The 20,189-nt window shown below is 41.1% G+C and overlaps 2 protein-coding genes across 3 annotated transcripts in view; one reads left to right on the top strand and one right to left on the bottom strand.

Moving 5' to 3' along the window:
* Nucleotides 1-989: 989 nt before the first annotated feature.
* Nucleotides 990-11,822, bottom strand: LOC137869247 (secretory carrier-associated membrane protein 1-like). Its single transcript, XM_068706512.1, has 9 exons — nt 11,631-11,822; nt 8,242-8,319; nt 7,304-7,411; nt 6,156-6,267; nt 5,817-5,945; nt 3,620-3,779; nt 3,422-3,523; nt 2,887-3,004; nt 990-2,770 (listed from the first exon to the last, which is right to left on the bottom strand). Exons 1-9 carry the CDS (start codon nt 11,685-11,687, stop codon nt 2,621-2,623), a joined length of 1,014 nt encoding a protein of 337 aa, XP_068562613.1. The 5' UTR covers nt 11,688-11,822; the 3' UTR covers nt 990-2,620.
* A 1,319-nt stretch (nt 11,823-13,141) lies between these two features.
* ap3b1a (adaptor related protein complex 3 subunit beta 1a) overlaps nt 13,142-20,189 on the top strand; it is a 52,522-nt gene continuing 45,474 nt past the window's right edge. Inside the window, exons 1-3 of one of the 2 annotated variants that reach the window (XM_068706511.1) lie at nt 13,142-13,432; nt 19,861-19,936; nt 20,058-20,132. In XM_068706511.1, coding sequence (XP_068562612.1) covers nt 13,311-13,432; nt 19,861-19,936; nt 20,058-20,132 — 273 coding nt within the window. In that variant the 5' untranslated portion in view covers nt 13,142-13,310. Of the gene's footprint in view, nt 13,433-18,359; nt 19,083-19,860; nt 19,937-20,057; nt 20,133-20,189 lie in introns of those variants that run through there. The other variant, XM_068706510.1, reaches the window with a different exon arrangement.

Here is a 20,189-nt window from a genome sequence, read left to right as displayed (position 1 = left end):
GTGTTAATACAATAAATATACAAAACTCAAAACATGCGACTGAAAGTCAAACCGGAGTGCATCTTTAAATCACACGAGCAAATAAGACGACCGCCTGGAAATCGTACAAAATATACAAACATCCCTCACTATGTATTTTTCCAATAATTTAATAATTGTATAGTCAGAGATGCTTATGGATTAATCGTCAGTGTTTTCTACCACATGTTGATCATGAAGCACAGCTTAAAGCCACAGCCCATCTACAGCACGGCACACAGTTCACGTCGCAATCTAACGTCTCTTCTCACATTGAACATGTTTTATTTTTAAAGCAAGTCAAACAAAATAACAGCTAAATACTGTAAGTGCCACTCGGTTTGATTCTTTTGAAGGAATAATCTCCTGTTGTTTTGTACATCAGGGTTACACATGCACTGGTTCAAATGAAGCCAGTGTGAAATACAAAAAAAAAAAAAAGAAAAAGAAAAGGAGAAGTGAGCAAAACAAGGCATGTTGCAGGAAGCTTTAAAAAAAAAAAGAAGAAAAGTCTCCAGGAAGTCGAGAAGGATCCCAGACCCACAGCCAGACTCTGCCCCCCCCCCCCCACCCTCTATTTACACTCCGACACATCAAATACATACGAAGGCTTAACTGGTTTAAAACATGAGACACAACAGACGCATTCAAACCGCTTTGCAGACACGAACAACGTGGAAACGGACACATTCAAAGACATTCCATCAGTAAAATGCTCTTGATATTTGTTTTCTTTTAATGACTACACACTGGAAATGAATTAGACCTAACAAATAAAAGAATCCCCTTCAGATTTGATTGCTGGAGTTCAGTGATCGTCAATCCACACGTGTCAAATTATGAATATGCAAGCAATGATCAGAACACCACATCAACATTACTGGCCCCATTTTTTTTGTCATCTTTATATATATATATATATATATATATATATATATATATATATATATATATATATATATATATTGTTTTACAGCACACGTGTTTAAAAACAGGAGGGCCAGTTAAGGGTCCGATTTCATACATATCATCTTTTAAACGTCGTCATGCAAGTGAAGAGCACATCCTGAGTAGAACTGAGGTAATTCTCCGGCACCACGAGGAGAGCTGGAGACGAGTTACACTTTCCTCTTCAGAAGATAAGCTGTAGGAACATGCGTCTGAACGGGACGGAGGATCAGGGCCATCAATCCATCTACTTCATGTGAAGACTACGCTGAACTCAGCTGGAGGATGTGACGTGAAGTAAATATGGAGAGTAACGAGCGGGAAGGCGAGCGGTCATCGTTATAAATATCCTTCCATTTGCACAGATTACAGTGTGCAGACAAAGATTTTAAAGTGCAACTTGGCGTCCTTTCACAATAAGATACGTTTTATCCGTTACGGGCAAAAGACTTCAAGCAAGGAAAACTAAAAATACTCGAAAGCAAACTTTAAAGTGACAGTTCAACTAAAAGTCCTCAATAATCTTTTGTGTATCAAACACCTCTTGTCGGCGTAGTTCATTTGAAAACAGATTAATTACTCCAGTCATTGTTTTTTTTGGTAGCGGTGCTTTGAGCTAAATGCTAATGTCAGCGTGCAGACATGCTCACAGCGACGATGCTAACATGCTATCGCTAAGCAGGGATGACGTTTACCGTGATAACCGCCTGACGCGCCTTCTTCACATCCAATAGTTGTGAGGAAAGGCGCTAAAAGGAAAAGTCAGGGGATCCCCAAAGTCGACATGATTTATCCTCTGGGGATCATGAACACATGCACAAAATTTCACCGGAATTAATTTTATCTGTTTGTATTTTTCAGCCTGAACCACAGTGGTGCATCACTGTAAACTGGAATATCGTTGCAGGAACAATTTGAATACGTTTCCTGGGATAATGAGGTGTTTTGATATACTTCACAGATTTTGGGTGACGCATCACTTTTAAGGAAGTAAGACTACGCGCTTTCAAAATAAAAGAAAGTAGAAGGCAAAAGGCAGTGAACTGGAATGCACAGCATTCATCTTCAGCAGTACATGGTCACTCCACCGGGGGGCAGCAGTGTTACGTGATGGGCTCGTGGAAAGCAGCAAGCGTGTGTTAACAGACAACTCCAGCTACTACATGTGATGAATTAATCTAAAAATAGAAAGTAGCGATTAGGCTGATGAGTCAAAGGGAAGCCATTAATGCTGGGGAGGGTTTTTAGTGGGAAATGCCCAGGTGACGACGGAAAGGGTCGGACTTACATTAGAATCCGTCTACAGAGGACAGACCCGACGCACACACACACACACACACACACACACACACACACACACACACACACACACACACACAGAGAAAACAAAGTAGAGCACGCTGGTCGAGTGGCAGGAGTGCAGCGTGGGTGATGAGAGCCGCCGCCCTGTTTGAATCCTGTTCAGGGCGGTGGACTGAGATCACGTTTGACTGGATATTGTCAGAAGGCTGAAGGGGGGGGGGCTCTCTCCATGTGTTCAAACAGGGCAGTTGGCTCTAGTGGAAGCTGGGTGTGAGCAGAGGAGGAAGAGGAGGAGGAGGAGGAGGAAGGGCGGGTGGGTGGGACGGAGAGATGAGCGAGCTCTCTGAACCAATCAGATCTGCTCCTTGAAGCCTCCCTGTGCGGCCCTGGAGGCGGCCGTAGCGGCGGCCGTCTGGACCGTCTTGTTGGACATGACGCCCGTGGCGAACTCCTGCTGGGCCTTCGCGAAGCTGGCGTCGGTGGTCCGGTACATCCCGTGGACCTGAGGGGGACGAGGAGAGATGTTCAACTCCATAGGGGCGACTAACGATTGACTTGTGATGCTAGTTGTGAATGTTTTGGTCCCTCACTGCTGCTCATCTCTTTTGTTTGCATTACCTTTTTGAACATGATGAGGGACAGGACGGCCTCTGAGGTAAAGAGAGCAGCGATGACGATCATTATGATGCCCACTGGGATGCTGCGATTCAGGGCGGTCAGAGCTGAGATCCACCCGCTACAGAGGAGGGAGTCATTAAAAGGAGGACGTGAAACACGACTCAGTCCTGCTGTCAAAAACACTGAACAGAGCAGTCAAATGTGTATCAATCCGCGGCGGAAAATAGTCCCCGACAAAATACGCAAATAAGTCCTGTTTGAGTAACGTTTGCTGAAAGCTACGGTGTCCAGCTGTTTGAGATAGTTACTGAGGCTCTTTCAAAATAAAAGCTGACATATTTGTTTATTAAGGGAAGTCAGAAAATATTGAGAGACAGAACAACACATTGTTGGTTTTGGTCTTTTCTGTGACTCCTGCTCCGTGTTTGAACTTGAAATGTTGTCATTAAACACACTAGAGCTGCAGCTAACAATTATTTTCATAATCAATTTATTAGACAATTATTTCCTCGATTTATTTGCCCTGATTTCTCACCTGGCGCCCCAACTGGTGATGCCGATACACTGCATCACGTAGATGCCAAACTGACAGATGTACACGAAGAAGAACGCAAAGAACCTGAACGAGCTGTCACTCCTGTGGGACAGAAAACAACAAAACAGGGTGTGAACAACACACTGGTGGACTCTTTCATTCGCTCATGCGAGGTCAGAATACATTGGTGTCGCGTACCTGAACGCTCCATAAAGCGGTCTGTACCAGCAGACGAAGGAACAAGGCGTGAAGAGGATGAACCAGAGGATGGACAAGCCGAAGTCCACCCCGCGCGTGGCGTCCACACAGAACCAGGCCAGGCAGCCCACCATGTTAGCGAGCAGCGTCCCCGTGTGAACTGAAGCATGAGGACAGGAAGTAGCTGGATTAGCGATGCACGGGTGACAAGCGACACGTCGTCGTTATCGGCAGATTATCGGCCAGAAATGAACGTTTTATCTGATGTGACGCAACCTTCTGAGGACAAAGAAACATTCCTTCAACGTGACAAATATAAATATTATGTTGTTTTTGCAACTTGTGAAATAAGTCAGATTTGCGCCTGTTGTGCCTGTTTTCAGGATCGTCTCAGGGACAGAATCATCCAACCAAACCTGTTAAAGGAGGATGGAACGGTCAGTGTTGTTGGAACATGTTAGATATTAATAATTATGGCAAGTTTAACACGTAACTGAAGCTGAAGTAGTTACCTTACGTGAGCATTTTGTATTTGTATGTCTGCATAATATAGGTTAACACAGGAGGAGACTTGATGTTGTCTGCAAATACGTGGGAAAAACAAATGTGTGTATCAGTCAAAATAAGTTGGAAAATGCAATCTCAGTGAAAGCTGGAGGGTGTCCCTGCATCTGTCAGAGCCTGTAGAGTCGGCTGTTTTCCAGTGTCCAGTGTCTGCTGCATGCCGACTCTTAATATTTCAACACGCAGCGCCGTGCACAAACCCATTTATTCAATAATTCATTATTACCCTCTGTTCTCGGGGTCCTAACATGTGCCTGCGTGGTTAAAGGCTTTGCAGGTTACCAACAGAGCTTGTGTGTGAAACTGAAGGGATTTGACATCTCAGTGTGGAATATGACACCGGGCTGCTCGTTGACACACCAGAAAGTGAGAGTCTTTGCTTTTATCTGAGGAGAAACTAAAAGAGGAGAGCGTCTGCTGCTCCGATTCTGCCTCAAAAGAAACCTTTAAAGCAATCATCTGACCGAGTCACTCCACCGGGCCACATGACTGCACCACGTGAGCCCGTCACGAGGCCGCCGAGCGACGCTCGAAGCCGCTCGCGCCCCGAGTCCCAGATGGAAATATGTAATTATTGTGTTTTAGGTGGTAGAGGGAGGAAAAGCAGTTCACTGGTAAAAGTAAGTCAGTATTTTGATGAACAAAAAATCACAGGAGGAAAAAGAAACAGCTCGGTACTTATTTACAAAACGATTTTGTGTTTTTTAATATAAAAAAAACCTTTTTAATAATTATTATTATAATATTTGTCTGTTTATCTTTTTATAGACAGAGATTTATATCCTGGAAAAAATTATAATTATAATTAATATAATATAGACATATAATATATATATTATATTATATATGTAATATATATATATATATATAAATAAAAAAAATATGAACTAGTGTTGTTTAAGATTATTTATATAATATCAAAACTAGTTCTATTTTCAGATCTACACTTCTGTGGATAAATCATAATATATGGTGATATCAACTTGAACCAGGCCATTCATTGCATTAAATCCAATTAAAGACTACATCATGTCCTCTTCCTCTAGGAGTTGGACGTGTTTCATTTTGGCAGCAAAGGCCGACAACGTGTCGGTGGAAGCAGCGCGTATGAACAGAGGAACTGACACTCATTAAAAAAGAAAGTTTGGAGCTGGAGCGAACAAAGGTTTCTCTCCTTCTGGTTTAGTTTCATTAGAGTAAGTAAGTGTACAGACTGTAAAGCCCTCTGAGGCAAATTTGTAATTTGCAATTTTGGGCTATACCAAAATAAATTGAATTTAATTAAATGGGGGGGACAAGCAAAATAACATCTATTTGCAAGATTTGACGTCATAATCCTTTTTGCAATAATTCCAGTTTGAACATTCACACAGAAACCAAGGCTCATGGGTATAAAATGTCCCTTTCATCCTTGATATGTGGATACATTATGACTGCTAAAGGTTCCAGGAGGCTCAATGCTGAATACTTTGATGACTGCGGGGCTTCAACTAACTGTTCAAAGGGTTGTTTTTAGACCACAAAATGATTGGATTGGCCTGTAAAATGTACAGAAATCGTGAAAAAGATCCTTCAGGATTTCCTTAAAGCAACAGACCGTTTGAATAAAAGGAATAAAAGAAAAGCCACTCACACATCCAGAGGTAGTACATGATCTTGACCGTCTTCTGAAACTCCACAGGAATGTCCACCGTGATGTCATGATAGAAACACGGGCCCACGGGGAACTTCTCCGGGAGGGGGGGCCAGTTGTTTTTCCTGCCTGAAACAAAAAAGACAAAGAAGAAGAAGAAGCGTGAGTTCATGTTTAATCATTGAGTCTACAGAACATGTGGTTATTTCATGGAGACAATCTATTTATTGCATTATAATAAAACATGCTGTATCCTGATATGTATCGTTATCAAGGTATGAAATGACATTTCTGTTTCTGTATGTATTAAAACAACAATATATGTGTTCTGATTCTGACCTCCTGAAGCGCTGAGTGACTGCATCTCTCTCTCCCGGCGGTCCAGCTCAGCAGCCTTCTTCTCCAGCTCCTCCTGTCTCCTCAACAGCTCAGCAGCTGCTCCGGACTGATCCTACACAAACACACACACACACACACACACACACACACACACACACACACACACACACACACACACACACACACACATACATATATATATATGAAATAAATGTCAACCATAGACTGTAGACAAGAAGTGTACCTAGTCACCCGTTGGTTTGTGGACTGCGGTTTTGAAGCCTCGAAATCGGCATTTTGGCCGTCGCCATCTTGGTTTTTGCAACCAATGAACAGAAGTGACCATATTTGGACTGAGGAGGAGTGGCGTAGAGACGCCGTATACGTCTCTGGCAAGAGACCTGTCGATCACAGTGTAGCCCCGCCCCTAAAGCATACCCTGCTTTATGGTCTGTTTCACTCTAAATGGATCATGATTTACTAAATGAACATCATGCTGTATTGAAGAAGACTTGAAACTAGAGATTGAGACCATAAACTCATGTTTACAATGTTTACTGAGGGAATAAATCAAGAGAGAAGTAGAGTCATTTTAGACTAGACTTCTATATAACCAGAGGAGTCGCCCCCTGATGGACACTAGAGAGAATGCAGCTTTAAGTCACTTCACTTGGCTTCACTTTTCAGAACCGGAGGTTGCCGCCTGATATAAACACACTGGTAGAAGTACATAAGTGTGTGTCGTGTGTTTTCTCTGCTCAATTGTAATTCTCTGATTCTACTTTTGGAATAAATCCAATTCTCTACAGGAGGCAGCAGCAGCAGCAGCAGCAGCAGCAGGAGAGACTTCACAAGAACTTGTTCCCAGGAGCCTGACAACAAATGAGATGCACCATCACATCACAAGTTGTTTCCTCCAGCTGCCAGGGTTTCTCTCTGAGTCGGTGTCTCACTCAGCAGCTACAAAAGCAGCAGAAATCTCCTGCGGAGCTACTTTCCTGTCCACAAACTCGGCACGAACCAAGCAAACCAATAAATAAACAGCTTCAGCACGGTGACGATGTAGAAATGTCGCTTCTCAGTGGACCGGCCAGCATGAAGCTGAAGAAAACAAGGCAGTGTTTATGGCTGCGTGAGGTCAGCAATACCTGCGGCCGAGACTGCGAGTAGGCTGGAGGCTCCTCCGTGGGTTTCATGATGGCGGGCTGTGTGTTGATGGCGGGCGCCGCGGCCTTGGGCGCCATACCCGGAGGCGTCTACGGAGGAAACATACATGCTGTTAGTTACCATGCTGTGTGAAACTGCAAAATGAGTTAGAAACTGGTGAGTGTCTCTTGTAGTGCCGGCCTTTTAAACAGTAACAATACAAAAACTGAGCTGTAACTGGCGACAGTATGCGCACTGTTTGCCTCAAAATGACTTGATTACTGATGCTGAAATCAAGTTTAGTTGTATGTAAGTATGAAAAGAAGGAAAGCCAAATAAATGTTTAGAGCGTTTGCATTTTTATGAACAAAGCTAACTTTAATCAAAGACTAAAAAAACAATATTATGCAAAAAAAAACAAAAAACATTCAGGTTGGAAATGACCACTAATCAGAGCTGTTATGTTACAGTTATATCTTATGGAACGTGTCATGAGATCTGTGCAATTTTAATATAAAATTTGAATCATATAGTCTTGATAATGCTGCGAAAAATGCATTTGAATTTAAACAAAACTGAATTTATGCAAAAATGTGGGGGTACGTTTTCATTTAATTCTTCAACAGTTATTTTAATTGTAATTCAATTTTTTTTATTTTATAAGTGAAAATTTGAAAAAAAAAATGACTTACTGTAATTACAAATTCTAGTTACAAAACTCACAGAATTGTGTGTGATTCCTACTGTATGATGATATCTAGGAGTGATTTACTAATCATTTTACATAATCTTTAATTAAAACCAATATATTCTCACGGGCCATCACGTCACATGACAGTCAGAAATAACCTGGATCTCTTTAGGACTAAATCAATCCTCTGGGTCCCGTTCATGCCGTTCACATCTATTAGATGCATGAAGTGGTTGTTAAAGGACTCACTGGTTTGGCATCTGTGAAGGGATTGTACTCCTCCAGCCCCGGAGGAGCCGCCTGTCGTACTTGTGTCACTGATGGATCCTGAGAGAACAACAACACTTTCAATAAACTGTAGAAGCTTCAAAGAAAAGTAGTAAATTACTCAAATGTTACGAATACGAATCGCTCTTCAAATGTTTTTAACCCGAGGACAGCGGTGGAAACATCTACAGAGTAAAAACAGCTCATGTTAATGTAGAAACCCTCCATTATTCTGTCAGCTGAGGGCCAAACAACCCTCTTTATTCAAAATGCAACAGGCCTATAATTCAATACCGGCAAAGACGGGATGATTCCAATAATTTTCACGGGAAGACGTTTATAAATAACCAAGTACGTGAGTTTCAGAAGTAGAGGGGGAGGCGAACGCTTCTGGCTGCTGAAGACAGGAATAAAAACAGAGACTTTGTGTTCCTCTAGCGCTGCTAAAGCACTTTCTGATGCTTTTAGGCTCATTCTTGATTTGCAAGACAAGCAAATTCACACAACCTTGTTCACAGAGACGGTTTAAGTACGCACCATGTAAACACACTAAGTGGAATAAAGGAGGACGCCGAGACATTCAGGACCGGTCCGACATTGTTCAGCCTCTTTCACGGTCATGTTTACTTATGGGGTGTTTTCCACTACCGGCTACAGCACATAGTTCAGTATATCCTGCTTCTATTGAAAAATAAAAATCAACCAGTTAAGCAACATTATCACACGTTTCTTTTTCTTATAGCTTTCTTATAGCTTTAGCTTACCATCAGCGGCCGTTAGTCACACACGAGTTTCATTCAAATTGCTGCTCAAGATTAACATCCAACCTGACGGTTTCCTGCAGCGCTATCCTTATCCTGTCTCACTGCAGTCCTCTCGCTGTCTCTCTGACTCTTAAGTTTCTGAGAGCATCTCTTCCGCTGCCCAACACACACACACACACACACACACACACACACACACACACACACACACACACACAATAAAGGCACACAGGCTGCAACTTGTCACCAGACCAGGGTCGTGAATATTTCAGTGTATGTTGTGTTTAAAGTTTAATGTCGCCCTATTGCTCAGCCAAACAAGCGCATGCACATTCACCACGTTTTCACCTTGAAATCTACAGTTACAAAAAGGTGAAAAATCAAACGATCCACCTGTTGCACGTCGGCCTGTTTGAAAACTAGTTTCATGTGAATGGATTTCCTGTCACCTAATGAGGCACAGACTCATGTAGCCGGAAATAAAACAGGCTTTGTGCTGCATTCTCCCACTAGCTGATGGCCTTTAATCCACCACTTCACCTACTGTACTGTATTTGATGGAGAAGCTGCAAAGTGACACACACACACACACACACACACACACACACACACACACACACACACACACACACACACACACACACACACACACACACACACACTGCTGGTTTCAGAAACCCAGTTCCTGTGTGGCCACATGTGATTAAGCTGCTACGACGACACAATGTGATAACTGTGCTTCATTATAGGAGCCATTAATTATGTCTGTTTATATTTGCAGCCCACACCAAGTTGACCACGGCTGACAGTGTAGGTTAGTGTGGCAGGTGAGACGTATGGGGCACAGGTGCAACAGGCCGTCTAATCAAGCACGGGGGACGGGGAGATCGCACGGATTTTACAATGAACTAATAATTTAGCTTTTAAGTTATTCTCGATTAAACGGGAACCTCACCCAGACGAGAATACATCCTGGACATCAAAAACAAGGTCTTCTCCTGCACCTAGCAGAGGGGCTAATTGCTGGACAGGAAAGCTGTTGTTGTTCTTTTAATTAATTGACATGAGAGCTTAAATTCTCTATTAATTAGCCTCCATCCAGAGAAATAGGCCAAAACAGAGTGAACCAGAAAAGTGCATTCATCAGAGTCTAGACCACAAGCGTATCAGAGGCACATGTGACACAACAGCTACGCTCTGGTTTTAATCCATGCAGCTAAACTGCAGCTTCATGCTACATGTCGACAGTTTAAAATCACCGCAACCACAATAGGGTCGCGGAGCATTCCGTCATAAAAGAGCACAAAAAAAAAATATTAGGCCGATGGGTCCAGCAGTGTGAGAGATTAGCTGTGGACAGACACAGAGATGCACACACTTCAGAACCGAAAACATAGTCTCCCGGCGGTGATAACGATCGGGAGTGATGAAATTTAGCAGGAAAGAAGCCAGAGGGGATCCTAGCACCACATGTCGCCCATGACGGCACCATATGACTTCATGAAGTATTGACGATAGCTCAAGAGAAGGGAACAAGGCTCCATTTCTCCTCAGGCAACCCCCCCCAAAAAAAAGGGAAAGAAATGTGAGCCAATAAATGACAGAGAAATGGCAGAGCAGCCGGGGTTCACTAGTCATGTCAGTATGTTAATGAGGCTCCATGAATAATTCACTCTCCGCGCGTCTGTACGGTCAAACTGTGCCGTCAGCATCTTCCACTCTCTCTCTCTCTCTCTCTCTCTCTCTCTCTCTCTCTCTCTCTCTCTCTCTCTCTCTCTCTCTCTCTCTCTCTCACACACACACACACACACCTTTAAAACATAAATACCTTGTTCTGTTTTGTGATGGGGACAATCTTTATAAATCAGTTCTGGTAACTTATGAAGTGTATAAGCATGTTAATCTAAAACAACAGGGCCGCAACCAATTATTATAACTATTATGTTGACATGTTACAGATGTGTAACTAATACAAATGCTAATTAGCTGCTTCCCCAGTGACCATGTTTAATACACATGATATGATGAGGAAATAGAGACGGAGGAAGTCACATGATCAGATGCATGCTTTCCTTTTCATTTTCCATGACAAGACACGATTAGCAGTCTGTAGTTCAAAGCCTAACTAAAGCTAACAGCATAACGAAGGCATGAGTGTGAAACATGTGTGTTCTGCTCTCATTTATTTCTCTGTTTTGGAGAGATAAATGACAAAAACTACTGTTTTAATCGCATATTTGAAATGTATCTAGGCAAGAACACATTTAATGTACATTATGGAAATCTAATCTAAAGACAAATCTATGTAATGTCGAGTCAAATCAGGAAAACAACACTCCCATTTATACTGTATATGGTACCTGTGCATGTTATGTCACACCAGAGTGAACCAACACTGAGTGACAACACTGTAACTAAAGCCTACCAACAAGTGAATTAACGGGGTTTTGCTAATTGCTGTCATTACTAGTATTAAACTGAAGTAGCGTTAGCTTCATCACAGCACAGAACAATACATGTACGACTTTGTTCCTTGGCTGGAGTAACGTGGAATAAAGGCTCGAGCTAAGATGCTAACGTGGCTAACGTAGCTAGCTAACGTTATACCTGGAACGGGTGGTTGATCTCCGGGTCCGCGAACGGGTTGCTGTCGAAATCTGACATTCTGACTTTCCGTAGAGTCTCAAAACTACAAAAAACTTCCCCACCAAAAACACCAGAACCCCGACTCTCTTTGAGGTGGACGCCAGATAGATGACAGACACAAGACACGGTCCGGAGGTGAAGTGTTGACTGTGACCAGAGATACTATCGGGATTGGTCACCAGCAGCGGATCACGTGCGATACAACGAAACGCCAGGCGGAAGTTACGTCACCTTCTTTTTTCATTTTTTATTTTATTTTATTAATTTATTATTTTATTATTTTAAAACGTCAAGCCCTTATGGAAGCCCAAACAAATAAAAAAAATCCCAAAAAACTAACAAATACATTATATGAAATTATAAGATATATATATATATATATATATATATATATATATATATATATATATTCGTACATATATATATATATATATATATATATATATATATATAAATATATATAAAAAATAAAATAAAAAAATGTATTTACAAAAAGAATATACAAGAAGAATATTGTAATATTTATCTTTTTCAAAAAATCCTTTCAAGGGTGCATTTGCTGAGTACAATCCCACGTGAATTAGCAAGCAATTGAAGTATTTCATCTGTTGTAAAACCACGTTTAAAGTAGTCTTGAATGTACTCACAATCCATTGCTATGTCAAATGGGTAACCTGCCAACGAGCTGCTTCTATGTTGTGTTAAAGTATCTTATAATTTAGACTTTCTATCTCATTATTTCTCTTTTTTTTTGTAAATAAAAAAAAATAGAAACTTTTAATTTTATTTAATTTTATTTAATTGTATTTATTTTTTTGCTGGCAGAAATTAGCTTACATACTAGATACACCAGCATAAAATGCTCACATATTTTACTTAATTAAAAGTAATATTTTTCCATAACAATTGATAACTACATATTGTATTTTTTTTTTACACACTAATTCTATAAATTGAATTACTTTGTGGAAATATGATTCATAATCCCACGTATAATCGTATTTTGATGATTTATGATGTTTTAATGTAGATTAAGAGCTTTATATATAATTTGATTATAATACATTATACTCTAATTGTCATTCTGCAAAGTACTTTTGGTACTTCAAGTATATTTTTACGCAAATACTTTCTTTAACTTTTTACATTCTTTAACTCGTTACAAAGTATTTCTACACAGTGGGAGTACTTTTATTTTCCTATGAACAGGCAAAAGCAGCATTTTTTGGTTGTTTTACGTAAAGAACGTAAGACGGGTACGCAAATTCTTCTCTTTCTATCTTCTCCGATAAGAACCGTTGTTGCCCTGGCAACACAAAGTCTCTGGGGGCGTTTCCAGCATAGATCTATATATTCTAAACGCGACGTCCGTACCAAGGCGCTGTATGAGATTAGCCATAAACAGTTATTATCTAGCCACTCTAGATCTATGTCCCCGTCCTATCATGTGACACCAAGATGTCCAGCTCACACTTCCGGTACTGTGTGTATGTGCAGAAAAAAAAAGTTGGTTGAAATCTCGGAGAAGTTTTGGCTTTTTGCAGGAATTTTATACGCCACACTCGCGTCTCTTTACGTCTATGCGCAGTTTTAAAAGCCGAAGATAACTTAACGTATCTGGGACACTTTTTGTTTAAAAGTATGTCGACGGTCGCCTTGTACAACGACCAGGGAGGAGCGGAGGCTGCCGTGGAAGGACTGGAGACGACCTCCTCCAGCACCTCCGGAGCTGCCTTTGGACTCTTCAGCGCAGACTTTAAAAAGTAAGATAGCTTAGCACGTGTTCCGTCCGTTTGTGGTGAAGTTAGACGGTAACGGGGAACTTCTGTCTTAACTAGTGTGTCGTTAGCTGACTTCCAGAAGAAGCCAAAGCAGCAGCATCAACAAGCTAGTCAGTGATGGCGACTGACCGTTAACACTGACAAAAATAACCTTATTTTAACTGTTTTATCGGACACGTGCTTTGCGTTTCAGTATAAAGTTACTTAAATAGCCATGTTATATACTCAGTTTATTTGGTACAACTATCTAAAACTAATAGTATAATACAACATGCTCTGCAGTACATCACACTCTTATGGCGGTTATAACTATCCTTTTTTGTTGTCAACTGACAAAAGTATCCTTATTTTAAAAGTTTTTTTGGACACGTTTTGCTTTATTTCACCCCTGTGTTTGCCCGTGAAGATAAAGCCAAAATTCACAAGACCGTTCAGTACAAAGTTACTTAAAGTATTATGTTATCGCTACAACTAATAGTCAAATACAACATTACTGCAATAAATCACACTCTCATGAAGGTTATAACTGTCCTGTTGTTGTTGAAGGAGGAGGTTGATACAACTATGATTATTTTGAATACTATATCACATCATATTGAAAAGTATTTCTAATATGTTGCCCACTTAGTATGCATATAAATGAGGATAAACTAAAGCTTAGTCACACCTCCAAGTATGAAGCCATATAGTCCAGCAGCACCACAAAGTGCTCTTTAATACAGTTTCCTTCTTGAACCTAAGGATTTATTAGACTGCATTAGTTTTAGTGAGGTGAACCTAATATACTGTAAAGTGTTTATCTTTGTAAACAAATCTCTTAACTTTTCACAGTAGAGAACTGTTATTCTTCCTCCATTCAGGTGTTTGCAGGACTTTAACTCTGTCTTGTATGAATTTATGGTGCTTTACGAGCCCTCGTATGCATGACACAATAATAAAACCACCGTGCAAACATACACACACACTGCAGCAATGAGTAGAGTGTCAATAAATAACGGCGAGGAAAGGTTTCTCACAGGTTACATATCTTGCATACACTTTGTTTCATTCATGATTATGTGTATTAAAGCAGCGTAACATGAGGCTGCGTGTTCAAACGATACGATACCTCATGCTTCATGACACTGTGGTGAACTGCCTTTAGTGTATGAGGGTGTGCTTGAGCTTCATCTTGAAGTTAAAACTTTATTGACTACTGTAGAGATGACAGTGTTGGCGGTGATGTGTTTCTACTTGTGATCGGTGGTTTATTTATGTTCAGTATCGCATGTTGTTGACAGGTTTTGTGTGTGGGAGGTGTATTGGCAGCCTGGTGACTGATATAGAATATTATAACATATTAATCTGTAGGTTAGTTCAGATTCCTTCTTCATTGACAACCTGTGGAAGATGTCTTTTGTTTGGATCAGAGGTTTGTGTTATCGGCTTTTATATAGAAGAGCAACGAGGCCTTCTGTTAATAAGAACTGTGGCGTGTTTGACCTGCTTTATAGGCGCCATCGTTTGTGTGCGTGTGTCATTATTTTGCATGTCTGTGGATAAATGCAGGAGAGGAATGATCTGCACTTAACTTCCATATTCAGAGTGTAAACTACTAGGATTTGTCAACACGTCCCTTTGGACTTAGAGTAGGATTCTGTGGGTGTTTTCCAGGTGAAACTGTCAAATACTTCAGAGGAGAAGAAGTTTCTTAGTTTCTATATTAACTTCACGTCACGGTCAGCTCGTCAGAACCGCGTTTAATTAATTTCCTTGCTTGTATAAAACTGAAACTGGACTGTCAGCATGTTTTTGAGTTTCATGTCAGAAACCTGCCACTGGAGGGCAGCCAATCATCAGCGCAGTCGTCCTCTGCGTTTTCTAATTTCCTGTAAAATCAGTGTTTTCTGCAGCTTAGCTCCTCTGGTTTATGTGTTTTAAAGAAAGCAACACACCACACCAGCTCCACAGGGGTAGATTGTAAGTGCCCAGTCAGTATTTTAGCACAAAATACAGGCTTTTATTTGTTCATTTTAACAAGAAATGCAGGTAATAAAACATGTGCGTGAGGTCACTGGTTTAGCTTTTTTTAGAGTGACCTCTGCAGCAGGATTTCGTCAGTGTGTTAAAATGTTGCTGAATATGCTGAAGTGAACCTCTTAATCCGTCTCACATGACCGTCTCCTCAGTCAGGCATGGCTAGGTCATATGTTTTCCTGCATCTAGGCCACACTGGGGTTGAAACTATAAGGACATGAATGATGCTTCTGTTTGTCCGTCCGACACAATTCACGACGCACGCGCTCAGTCCTCCTCACTGTTCCTGTTTGTTGCATATTTGTGAATTATTAAAGTTTGCGTGTTTCAGGATGGAGAGCCTGTTGTGCTTCAGTCAAATCAAGCTTTTGCTATTTGGACCTCCTGAGTGTTTGTCACATGCGAAGAGCACGGCAACATTCCTGCACTTTAGTCGTCTCAAAGGCTTCTTCTGACTGACTGAAAGCTCCATGGAGCATGTGACTGATTTAGTATCTGTGACTGAAGGGATATAGTGCTTTGCTTGTATAAAGAGTTGCATTTGAGCTGCATTAAAAGTTAGGATTTAGAACTTGATCTTCATAACAGGGTTGTTAGTTAGGTGTAATTTGGCCTAAGAGACTTTCTTTCTCCTTGTAGAAATGAGGCATATTTCATGGTTGATGTAGGAAAATATGAATTGAAACGCTGCAGATTGACTTTGATATAACGTCATTATTCCCCTGCTTATGTTTGGTATTGTTACGTTCTATTGTTTTCAGTCTATTGGCAGCAGTTACATCATTATACTCATATTTTATGTTGCTGCTGCTGATGTTCTCCTCTGTTGTCTCAGATGCTATAGGAAAAAACCCCTCAAATAACAATTACACTATTTAAATAACACTTAGTTTTTAGTACATAAAGCAATGTGCCATTTAGCAAACACCTTGCTGTAGTAAAGCTGGTCTCTGCATGTACGTTATCTGATTTAAAATCCCTTTTCTGACTGCTCACAATCACTGCAAACTTTTAGAGAGGTGGATCCAAATATTTGAACAAGGACGACGTGCATATTTTCCCAGGCTTCTTGGCAATGCTCGGCCAAACCACGACTACATTCCCCCCCTCTCCCCGTTATTTAAGAATATTCAGGAGATCTGTGTGAGTTATTCCTTCTCTGACATAAAGACAAGTATACAGTTTCTGTTTTCACAGTTTCTCTTTTGTAAACACCTAATTTCACGTTCTACTCTCAGCCCCGTTTGTCTTTTCTCAGACGCTGCATCTAGTGTTGATTCATCAAAAGAGTTTTAAGTATTCTGAAATATTCACAGGTTGTTTTTTTAAACACAGGAAAGGCTGCTAAAGTGGGCGACTTCCTCCCACTGCCAGTAGAGGAGTCTGTCTTTCTGCTTTGTTTTCTCTGGTGTGTCACGTTCAATGTCACAAACGACATGGATAGTGACCAGTGAATGTGTTCTGGTTGGTGTAATAGGTTTAGGTAAAATGAGAGCAGATTAATCGTACGTTTGTCTTGTACCTATATTGTGGTAATCGTCCAAATCTCTTTTGGTTTTATTTGTTTTATAATCACTTCTATGTGCAGATGTTAGCGAATGTCAATTCACTCTGTCCTTTAATGGACACATTTGGTTGCATAAACAAAATAAAGCTCTTATACGATTCCTAAAGAATCTTCAAAACCAAAACTTTGCATTGAAATACGAGAGATCAAATCAAATTAGTTTTTGTCTCCACAAATATAACATCATGGCATTAAATGAGATGGATACACATGTGGCACATTTGTGATAAATATTCATTAGGAAACTGCCATGAGTAAATGATGTTATAATAAATCTCAGCAGTGATGGAAAAAAGCCTGAAGTGATGCAGACGTTTGGCTTTTTGTTGACTGGAGACCGGAGAGATTGAGAGGGATGCGGTGTGGTGTTTGCTATCGCTAACTTGGTGCTGTTTTTCACTTAGTTTTTTGTAGTACATTAAGTAGTAATACCATACATAAAAAGGAATAATTATTTTCAATGTTTTTCCTGCCCTGAACTCTACTGTTTGACGTCTCACTCACTACTCTTACATTGTTGTTTTCTGCAACAACAACAACAACAACAAAAAAGTTACGTATTTAGCCGCTAATGAGACGGATACTTCCTTCTAGAGTTGGTGGAGACCAAAAACCGAGCTAAAAGAAAGTTCAGATGGCCAGAAAAACATCTTCAAATAAATGAAAATGCTGCTGAATGTCTACTGGAGGTCTATGGGAAGGATGCTATATCAACGTCATGCTAATATGTCACTGTTGTGTTTAGCTTGTTTCTGTAGAATCCAAGTGTCCCCAAAAAAAAATCAGGTTTAAACAATAATATTGAATTTTCTGCTTTTGTCATTAGTCTGCATACACAAACCGATTTATTATAAGAACTCTGCTTTATTAACGGTTTGTTAGAATTTTGGTTAATTGCAAAATATTTCAAGGTTTGAGATCCGTGATGAAGTCACAAATAATAGTCGGCAGTTATTCAAGAACCCAAAGGGAAATACACTTTGCACCGACCTGCTAAAGATAGCGCCGCCACATTTCGAACACGTTGAAATGTTGATCGTGTGATGTATTTATTAGCTTGTGAAGGAGACCGGAGTCTCCCAGAGAAAGGGTAGGAAGCAAATCCTGCAAATCCTGCACCATCCAAAACTCTTTCTGCAACATTCACATCTTAACGGCCGTTTCCTGACATTCACTGCTGTTATCTTTGATGTCGGCCCGTCCTGTTGGCGGAGTCCTGCTTGTGCAAAGTGGGTTATTGTGCAGCGGAGGTGATGAAAAGTTGCTCGGTGTGTTTACCCACCAGTGTAGATAAGGCCCTCCTTTTTTTTCCCCCTGGAGGGAAGTGACCACAGTCACACAGAGACAGAGTCACAATCACAGCCGGGAGGCAGGTGAGATATCCGTGTTTCCAACGGGACAATCTTCATGTACAGCGAGATAAGAGCAACAACGTTGGACCGGCAGGTAGTTTCAGAACAAACGTGGACTACAGCAGAAGAAGAAGAAGAAGAAGAAGAAGAAGAAGAAGAAGAGAGAGCAGGCACTACCCTCAAGCATGAGGATGACTTGCCATTAGCGGAGCTGACGGGGCATCTTGTGACTTTTATTTAGTTGGGGTTTTTTTGCCCAAGAGAAGAGGAAGGGAGCTGTGAATGACAGGCCAGTGGAGCCGGCGCTGCTTCTCCTTCAATATTGATAGCTTTTTGAACAAGAAGACAACTGTAAACAAAAGCCAAGATGACAGGGACCACAGCCTGAAGGGAAGAAATGACCTGTTCCACTCTTGAGTTACTTGAAATACAGCCAGTGGTGTTTGTGGACTCTGTTCTTTAGACCGGCTAACATAAACACACAGAAGAAGGTTTTTTTTTTTTTTTTTTTTCGATTGCTGTGGAGGAAAGCCGGTATGGATGTTGGTTTCTCTCTGCGCTCGGAGGCGGCGGGAGCCATGAGGACGGCGCTGATGTCCGCTGAGAACTTACAGCTCACTCTGAAGACTGAGCTCAGTCAGGAGGAGCAGGCCCTCACTCGCACCAAGAGCAGCCCCAAGGAGACACTCAAAGCCGGGTACTGTAGTCGGATCTCCCACAGCCATGAGTTGGGGACAAACCGTAAACTCTCTTTATTTACCTCTCAGTTGTAGTTCAGGTTGGCTCCTCATAATGTTCAGCTGGATACTCGAGGTTGAAAACCTTTAAAAAGAGAAATCCACGTCTCTTTAGTACTTTACGTAGAGATACATTTAGGCATAACAAACTTCAAAATCATGTTTCAGAATTTGTATTGTTGCAAATCATTTTACTTGAAATTGAATCTCAAAAAGTATTGAAGCGGTATAAATATATCGTACCATCTACTTGAAGCCGTCTATTTATCGTGTAGCGTTATTGATTTATTTACAGGTATGATTGGAATGTCGTTAGTTTTGCAGGTATTTGTCATAAACCAGAGCATGTTGACCCGATTTTGGTGTTTTGGAACCAACAACTTGTGTACAACGACGACGTGTTGTTAGCATTAGCCAAGGAATGAGCTTTGTCAAAGTGAGTGCAGGAAACGCAGCAGAAGTTGGTGTGATGCTGCTGCTGTTGCATCGGTGGGAATGACATCCCTGCTCTCTGATTGGCTGCGTTGTCAGTGTGCTGTTTGACTCCTATAATATAATGTTTGGTCTATAGGAGCCGGTGTGACCCTGTAATCTGTGGAGCTGACACAGATGTTGTGCACACGGAGCTTTCACACTACCTTTGGTCGAGCTCCTGCTCTTGAAACGGATTAGTTAAGTCGTCTCTGCGGTGCTTAGCATGCGTGCTAATGTTGACCACCTTCTATCTTCTGTCCTCAGGAATGAAGACCTTAAAGAGATGTTGGAGAGCAACAAGGAGTCGCTCAAACTGGAGGCCATGAAAAGGGTCGTTGGGGTGAGTGCATCATGGGAATTCACACACATTCTTTTTAAAAAAACAGCATTGTTGGTGTGTGTGTGTGTGTGTGTCTCCTCTCAGCTGGATGAATTTGTTTTGTCGTTTGATTTGTTTTCAGCTGATTGCCAAAGGGAAAAATGCATCCGAGCTGTTTCCTGCTGTTGTGAAGAACGTGGCGAGTAAGAACATCGAGGTATGACGGTATTAAGAAGTGCATCATTACTGTTGTCATAATGTTGGTGGTTATGAT

The sequence above is a fragment of the Cebidichthys violaceus genome, unplaced genomic scaffold (genome assembly GCF_023349555.1).
Source record: "Cebidichthys violaceus isolate CVI_PGR_0920_01 unplaced genomic scaffold, fCebVio1.0.p SCAF_12, whole genome shotgun sequence".
Lineage (NCBI taxonomy): Eukaryota > Metazoa > Chordata > Actinopteri > Perciformes > Stichaeidae > Cebidichthys > Cebidichthys violaceus.
Note: the sequence above shows the minus strand (reverse complement) of the source record. Positions and strands in the feature narration are given on the sequence as shown.

Coding starts and splice junctions, on each gene's coding strand:
- LOC137869247 (XM_068706512.1), bottom strand. CDS start 11,687: ATGTCAGATTTCGACAGCAACCCGTTCGCGGACCCGGAGATCAACCAC. Junction 7,412..8,241: donor CCTTCACAGATGCCAAACCA/GTGAGTCCTTTA, acceptor TTTCCTCCGTAG/ACGCCTCCGGGTATGGCGCC. Junction 2,771..2,886: donor CCCTCATCATGTTCAAAAAG/GTAATGCAAACA, acceptor CGTCCCCCTCAG/GTCCACGGGATGTACCGGAC.